Source organism: Onychostruthus taczanowskii, unplaced genomic scaffold (genome assembly GCF_017590055.1).
Source record: "Onychostruthus taczanowskii isolate IOZ18803 unplaced genomic scaffold, ASM1759005v1 scaffold560, whole genome shotgun sequence".
NCBI classification, from domain to species: domain Eukaryota; kingdom Metazoa; phylum Chordata; class Aves; order Passeriformes; family Passeridae; genus Onychostruthus; species Onychostruthus taczanowskii.
Window position 1 is genome coordinate 10,983 of NW_024503236.1, and position 7,677 is coordinate 18,659.

The 7,677-nt window shown below is 37.0% G+C and overlaps 1 protein-coding gene across 1 annotated transcript in view; it reads right to left on the reverse strand.

The window, feature by feature from the left end:
• LOC121342957 (transcription factor 4-like) overlaps nt 1-6,780 on the reverse strand; it is a gene marked incomplete at its 5' end in the record, with an annotated part of 17,321 nt that extends 10,541 nt beyond the window's left edge. Inside the window, 3 exons of the mRNA XM_041417732.1 lie at nt 346-481; nt 3,455-3,658; nt 6,689-6,780. Of these exons, the coding sequence (XP_041273666.1) occupies nt 346-481; nt 3,455-3,658; nt 6,689-6,780 (432 nt within the window). The remainder of the gene's footprint in view (nt 1-345; nt 482-3,454; nt 3,659-6,688) is intronic.
• Nucleotides 6,781-7,677: the final 897 nt, after the last annotated feature.

The following is a 7,677-nucleotide window of genomic DNA, read 5'->3' on the forward strand; positions in this document are numbered from 1 at the left end:
AAATTTTTTGGGATTCTCACCCTAAATTCCTAAATATTTTGGGATTCTCTTCCTAAAAACGTAAAATTTCTTGAGATTCTCACCCTAAAAACCCAAAATTTTTTGGGATTCTCACCCTAAATTCCCAAATTTTTTGGGATTCTCATCCTAAATTCCCAAATTTTTTTGGATTCTCACCCCAAAATCCCCAAAATCCTTTGGGATTGAAGGAATTCCCCATCCTAAAATCCCCATGTCCTTTGGGATGAAGTAACTTCAAGGGGATTTTTGGGGAATTTTTGGGAAATTTTTGGGAAATTTTTGGGAATTTTGGGGATTTTTGGGAATTTTTGGGGATGGTCTCACCCCTGTAGGGATCCTGGCTGGGGTTGAGCTCCGGGGACGTCGCCGACGGCACCGGGAGCGTCGGCACCGGCACCTGGTTGGGCACCAAGGAGTGGCTGCCGCGGAGTCCAACGCCGTCCTCTCGATGGGCGCCCACCTGGAGATCCCGAAATTTAGGAAATCCCAAAATCCCAAAAAGTCAAAAAATCCCAAATCCCAAATTCCAGGAAGTGCCAAAAAGGCGAAATCGCGAATTTCAGGAAATCCGAAATCCCAAAATCCGAAAAACTCAAAATCGCAATTTCCAGGAAATCCAAAAATTTGGGAAATTCCAAATCCAGGAAATCCAAAAATCCCAAAATCTGGAATTTCAGGAAACTCCAAATTCCAGGAAAACCCAAAATCCCAAAAACTCAAAATCCCAAATTCCAGGAAATCCAAAATCCCAAAATTCAAGGAAATCCAAAATCTCAAAAACTCCAAATCCCAAATTCCAGGAAATCCAAAATCCCAAAATTCAGGAAAACCCAAAATCCCAAAAACTCAAAATCCCAAATTCCAGGAAATCCAAAAACCCAAAATTCAGGAAAACCCAAAATCCCAAAAACTCAAAATCCAAAATCTCAGAATTTCCCAAAAACTCAAAATCCCAATTCCCAGGAAATCCCAAAATTTGGGAAATTCCAAATCCAGGAAATCCAAAAATCCCAAATCGCAGAAACCCAAAAAATCCCAAAAAGCCAAAATCCCAAATTACAGGAAATCCCAAAACCCAAAAACTCCCCAAAAAATCCCTTCAAAATAAAAGAAAATCCCAAAAAAAACCCCAAAAATTCCCAAAAAAATCCCCAAAAAATTCCAAAAATCCTCCAAAAATCCTAAAAATCCCCAAAAAATCCCCCCAAAATTCTCAAATTTTTCACATTTTTTACCCATTTTCCTCCAATTTCCCCCCAATTTTTCCCCCATTTTGTCCGCCATTTTGTCCTCCATTTTGTCCGCCATTTTGTCCTCCATTTTGTCCGCCATTTTGTCCTCCATTTTGTCCGCCATTTTGTCCTCCATTTTGTCCGCCATTTTGTCCTCCATTCCAAAAATCCCAAATCCCAGAAACCCAAAAAATCCCAAAAAGCCAAAATCCCAAATTACAGGAAATCCCAAAACCCAAAAACTCCCCAAAAATCCCCTCAAAATAAAAGAAAATCCCAAAAAAACCCCCAAAAAATTCCAAAAATCCTCCAAAAATCCTAAAAATCCCCAAAAAATCCCCCCAAAATTCTCAAATTTTTCACATTTTTTACCCATTTTCCTCCAATTTCCCCCCAATTTTTCCCCCATTTTGTCCGCCATTTTGTCCTCCATTTTGTCCGCCATTTTGTCCTCCATTTTGTCCTCCATTTTGTCCGCCATTTTGTCCACCATTTTGTCCGCATTTTGTCCACCATTTTGTCCGCCATTTTGTCCCAATTTTTCTGCCATTTTTGCTCCATTTTGTCCCCAATTATTCCGCATTTTTCCCCCAATTTTCCCCCATTTTGTCCCCAATTTTTCCCCCATTTTTTCCCATTTTCTCCCCCATTTTGTCCCAAAACTTTCCCATTTTTTCCCTCATTTTTTCCCCAATTTTTTTCAATTTTTCTCATTTTTTTTCCAATTTTTCCCCATTTTCCCCCCATATTTTTCTTAATTTTTCTCCAAATATTCCCCATTTTTCCCCCAATTTTCGGCCATTTTGTCCCTAATTTATCCCCATTTTTTCCACATTTTCCTCCCAATTTTTTCCCATTTTCTCCCTCATTTTTTCCAATTTTCCCCAATTATTCCCCATTTTTCCCCCAATTTTCCCCCATTTTGTCCCCAATTTTTCCCCATTTTTCTCCCATTTTTTCCCATTTTCTCCCCATTTTTTCCCAAAACTTTCCCATTTTTTCCCTCATTTTTCCCCCATTTTTTTCTTAATTTTTCCCAGATTTTCCCCCAATTTTCCTCCCAATTTTTTCCCATTTTTTCCCTCATTTTTTCCAATTTTCCCCAATTTTCCCCCATTTTTTCCCCAATTTTACCCCAATTTTTCCCCATTTTCTCCCCACTTTGTCCCAAATTTTTCCAATTTTTTCCCTCATTTTCCCCCAAATTTTTTCAATTTTTCTCATTTTTTCTCCAATTTTTCCCCCATTTTTTCCCCAATTTTTTCCCATATTTCCCCAATTTTTTCCCATATTTTCCCCCACTTTTTTCTTAATTTCCCCCCAATTTTTCCCCATTTTTTCCGCATTTTTTCTCCCTTTTTTCTCCAATTTTTTCCCCATTTCCCACTATTTTTTTCTTATTTTTGCCCCAATTTTTCCCTCATTTTTTCCCCAATTTTTCCAAATTTTTTCCCCCATTTTTTCTCCCATTTTCCTCCAATTATTCCCAATTTTTCCCCAATTTCCCACCATTTTGTCCGCCATTTTGTCCCCAATTTTCTACCATTTTCCGCCATTTTGTCCGCCATTTTGTCCTCCATTTTGTCTGCCATCTTGTCTCCAATTTTCCGCCATTTTCCTTTCATTCGTCCGCCATTTTTCCGCCATTTTGTCCCAAATTTTTCCCAATTTTTCCCCTCACCATCAAGGAATGTCTCTGGCCCAGCAGCCCTCTCCCGTAGCCACCGGCCAGGGTGGCCATGGCCCCGTTGTGGGTGGCCCCAATGATGGCGGCCATGTCCCCACTGTTGGCCAACCCAACTGGAACATCCCAAAACCCCAAAACCCCCCAAAAAATCGCCAAAAATCCAAAAAAAATCCTCAATTTTTTTCTCCATTTTGTCCCAGATTTTTCCCCAATTTTTCCCTAATTTTCCCAAATTTATTCCCCCATTTTTTCTCCCATTTTTCTCCATTTATTCCCAATTTTCCCCCATTTTGTCCGCCATTTTGTCCCCAGTTTTCTGCCATTTTGTCCGCCATTTTGTCCTCCATTTTTCTCCATTTTATCCTCCATTTTGTCCCCAGTTTTCTGCCATTTTCCGCCATTTTGTCCACCATTTTGTCTGCCATTTTGTCCACCATTTTTCCGCCATTTTTCCTCCATTTTGTCCCAAATTTTTCCCCAATTTTTCCCCAATTTTTCCCCATTTCCTCCTCACCATCAAGGAATGTCTCTGGCCCAGCAGCCCGCTCCCGTAGCCACCGGCCAGGGTGGCCATGGCCCCGTTGTGGGTGGCCCCGATGATGGCGGCCATGTCCCCATGGCCGCCGGTGGCCATGGCGGTGGCCGGGCCGACAGCGTGGTTCCGAAGGACGTGGATGGCGTCATCCAGGCGCTCCAGGCGGTCCTCGATGCGGCTCTGCTGCGGGGAAAAATGGGGAAAAATTTTAATTATTTTAGCCAAAATTTAGGATTTTTAATGGAGATTTTTTGGGAATTTTACGGGAATATTTTGGGATTTTTTTCTGAATTTTTTGGGAATTCTTGAGGATTTTTAAAGGATTTTTTGAGGATTTTTGGACGGTTTTTCAGGATTTTTTACTGAAATGTTTAGAATTTTTTGGGGGATTTTTTAAGGATTTTTTGGAAATTCTATGGGATTGTAATGGGATACTGACTTTTTTAGGATTCTTTGGGGACTTTTGAAGATTTTTTGAGGATTTTTTTTAAATTTTATGGAAATTTGATGGGAATTTTTTGGGATTTTTACGGGAATTTTTGAGAATTTTTTTGAGAATTTCTGGAGATTTTTTAAGGATTTTTTTGGGATTTTTGAGGATTTTATGGGATTTTAATGGGAATTTTTGGGGATTTTTTACTGAATTTTTGAGAATTTTTTGAGGGTTTTTCAAGATATTTTACTGAATTTTTTAGAATTTTTGGGGATTTTTTAGCGATTTTAAAGGATTTTTTGAGGATTTTAATGGGGATTTTATGGGAATTTTTTGGGATTTTTTACTGAATTTTTTGGGGATTTTTGAGGACTTTTTAAAGGATTTTTGGGGGGATTTCTGGGGATTTTTTTCTTTATTTTTGGGGGGTTTTATGGGATTTTAAAGGGAATTTTTGGGATTTTTTTACTGAACTTTTCAGGATTTTTGGGGGATTTTTTGAGGATTTTTCAAGATTTTTTAAATGATTTTTTTAGGAATTTTTTACTGATATTTTGCTGATTTTTTGAGAATTTTTTTCAGGATTCTTAAAGGATTTTTTGGAAATTTTATGGGATTTTAATGGGAATTTTTTGGGATTTTTTTGGCATTTTTTATTAAACTTTTAGATTTTTTTTTTTCAATTTTTGGGGAATTTTCTGTGATTTTCTGGGATTTTAATGTGAATTTCGCCGGGTTTTTTGAGAAGTTTTTTAAGGTTTTATGGGATCTTAATCTGATTTTTATAGGAAATTTTTTTGGGATTTTTTACGGAATTTTTTGGGATTTTTTTGTGATTCATTACAAAATTTTTGAGAGCTTTATGGAAATTTTGGGGGATTTTTTTTTGATTTTTTCGGGGATTTTTTTGAGGATTTTTTGAGAAATTTTTTTATTTTTTGGGATTTTTAAAGAACTTTTAAAGGATTTTTTAGGATTTTTTGGGGGACGGCTTTAAGATTTTTTTCGGATTTTTTCGAATTTTTTTTTTTGGGATTTTTAGAAATTTTTTTAAAATTTGTTTTTAAATTTTAATGAGATTTTTTGGGGAATTTTTAAATTATTTTAAAAGTATTTTGAAGGAATTTTATGGGATTTATTTGGATTTTTTTGTTTGTTTTTTTAAAATTTTTTGGGGATTTTTTGGGGGATTTTTCTGGATTTTTTTAATTTTTTGGGGGACCTATTTTTAAAATTTTAATGGGAATTTCCCTTTTTTTTCTGGATTTTAAAAACTTTCTTTAGGATTTTTTCCAGATTTTTGAAATTTTTATTTCAAGATTTTTATTGAATTTTTTTTTTAATTTTGGGGAATTTTTCCTGAATTTTTCCTGAAATTTTCCAGGAATTTTCTCGATTTTTTTAATATTTCTGGCAATTTTCCCTGAATTTTCTGAGGATTTTTCTGGGAATTTTTCCTCAATTTTTTCTGGAATCTTCTGCAATTTTCCCAGGATTTTTCTGGGATTATTTTTAATTTTTTCAGGATTTTTTTCGGATTTTTTCCTTTTTTTTTTTGGATTTAAATTTTTTTTTTAATTATTTTTTCCAGATTTTTTTGGGATTTTTTCCCTGGAATTTTTTGGGAATTTTCCTGAGTTTTTCCAGGATTTTTTTCGGATTTTTTTAAATTTATTCCAGAATTTTTCTAGAACTTTCTGATAATTTTTTTCCTCAATTTTTCCGGAATTTTCCTGAATTTTTCCTGGATTTTTTTCTTAAATTTTCCCGGGATTTTTTTTTAATTTTCCAGGAATATTTCCAGAACTTTCCCAGGAATTTTCTCCTCTCTCGCCCCCAAAACTTGGAGAAAACCCCAAAAAAAAGGAGAAAAAAACCCAAAAATTGAACCAAAATTGAGAATTTTTGACCCCAAAAACCCCTCAAAGCCCCTCCCAAAATCCGCCTAATTAACATCTAATTAACTCCTAATTAATGCTTAATTATGCCTGAAAAACTAAGCATTTATGAATAATTAATTAGGTGCTAATTAAGAAATTTTGGCCTTGATGATCCCCAAAAATTTTCTGTGTTTTTGACCAAAACCCAAATAATTAACTTCCAATTAACTACTAATTAATACCTGATTAATTAGTAATTAAAAATAATTAATTATTAATTAATTAAGGAATCACCACCCAAGAATGTCAACAAATTTCTGCTTTTCTGACCAAGAAACTGAATAATTACTGCCTAATTAGTGCCCAATTAACGCACAATTAACGGCTGAGTAAGTAGCCATTTGTGAGTAATTAATGAGGTATTAATTAATTAAGACACCATTAATTAGGAAGTTTAAACCCCATGTAACCCCTTAAATTCCCGTGTTTTTACCCAAAATTCAGCCTAATTAATGCTTAATTAATGCCTAATTATTGACTAATTAATGGGTCATTAATGAGGCATGAATGAGCCATTAATTAGTTAACAAAGCGGCCGCTAATTAAGGAATTTTGACCTCATTTAACCCCTTAAATTCCCGCTTTTTTGACCCAAAAAACTGCCTAATTAATGCCTAATTATTAACTAATTAATGAAACATTTATGAGGCATGAGTGAGCCATTAATTAATTTATTAGGAGACCACCAATTAAGGAATTTCAACCCCATTTAACCCCTTAAATCCCAGCTTTTTCACCCCAAACCCGACTAATGAACGACGTCATCGACGCCAGATTAACGAGGCGATCTGGGAGTCGCCCACGAGGCGCTAATTAATTAATTAATTAATTAACACCTACCAGGGAGTGCAAGGGCCCCTCGTAATTGGGAGACGAAGACGCCTGACCTCCGTTGCGAGCCCAGGCAGCCGTCCCTGCTAACGAGGAAAAGCCTAATTAGCGTCGTTAGCCCTGGGGGGCTTTTCCCGCCAAAATTCCCAATTTTCTGGGCAAAATTTGGGGCTTTCCCACCAAATTTTGGGGTTCCCTCCAAAATTTGGGTTCTTTTGCAGCCAAAATCTGTTGTTTTCCCGCCAAAATTTTAGGGGGGGGGTGTTGCTAATAATTGGGATTTTCCCGCCAAAATTTGGGAAAATTGGGGTTTCCTGCCAAAAATTTGGGGGTTCCCACCAAAAGTTGGGATTTTCTGGTCAGAATTTGGGGGTTTCCCGCCAAAATTTGGTGGAAAGAGGGCAGGAAACCTAGGTTTTCCCGCCAAAAATTGGGATTTTTCTGGTTAGAATTTGGGGGTTCCCCGCCAAAATTTGGGTTGAAAAGGTGGAAAATTTGGGGTTTCCCGCCAAAAATTGTGATTTTTCTGGGCAAAATTTGGGGGTTTCCCGCCAAAATTTGGGGGGGGAAGATTGGAAAATGGGGGTTCCCCGCCAAAAATTTGGGGTTTCCCGCCAAATTTTGGTGGAACAAAGGGTGGGAAAATTGGGGTTTCCCTGCCAAAATTTGGGGGTTTCCCGCCAAAATTTTGTGGAAAGAAGGGTGGGAAACTTAGGTTTTCCCGCCAAAAATTGGGGGTTTCTCGCCAAAATTTGGATTGAAAAGAGCGGGAAAATTGGGGTTTCCTGCCAAATTGTGGGGATTTCCCACCAAAATTCAGGGGTTTTCCCGCCAAAATCTGAGATTTTCCCACCAAAATTTGGGGGAAAAGAGCGGGAAGATTGGGATTTCCCGCCAAAAACTGCGATTTTTCTGGGCAAAATTTGGGGGGTTCCCGAAAAAATTTGGTGGGAAAAGGCGGGAAAATTATGTTTTCCCGCCAAAATTTGGGGTTTTCC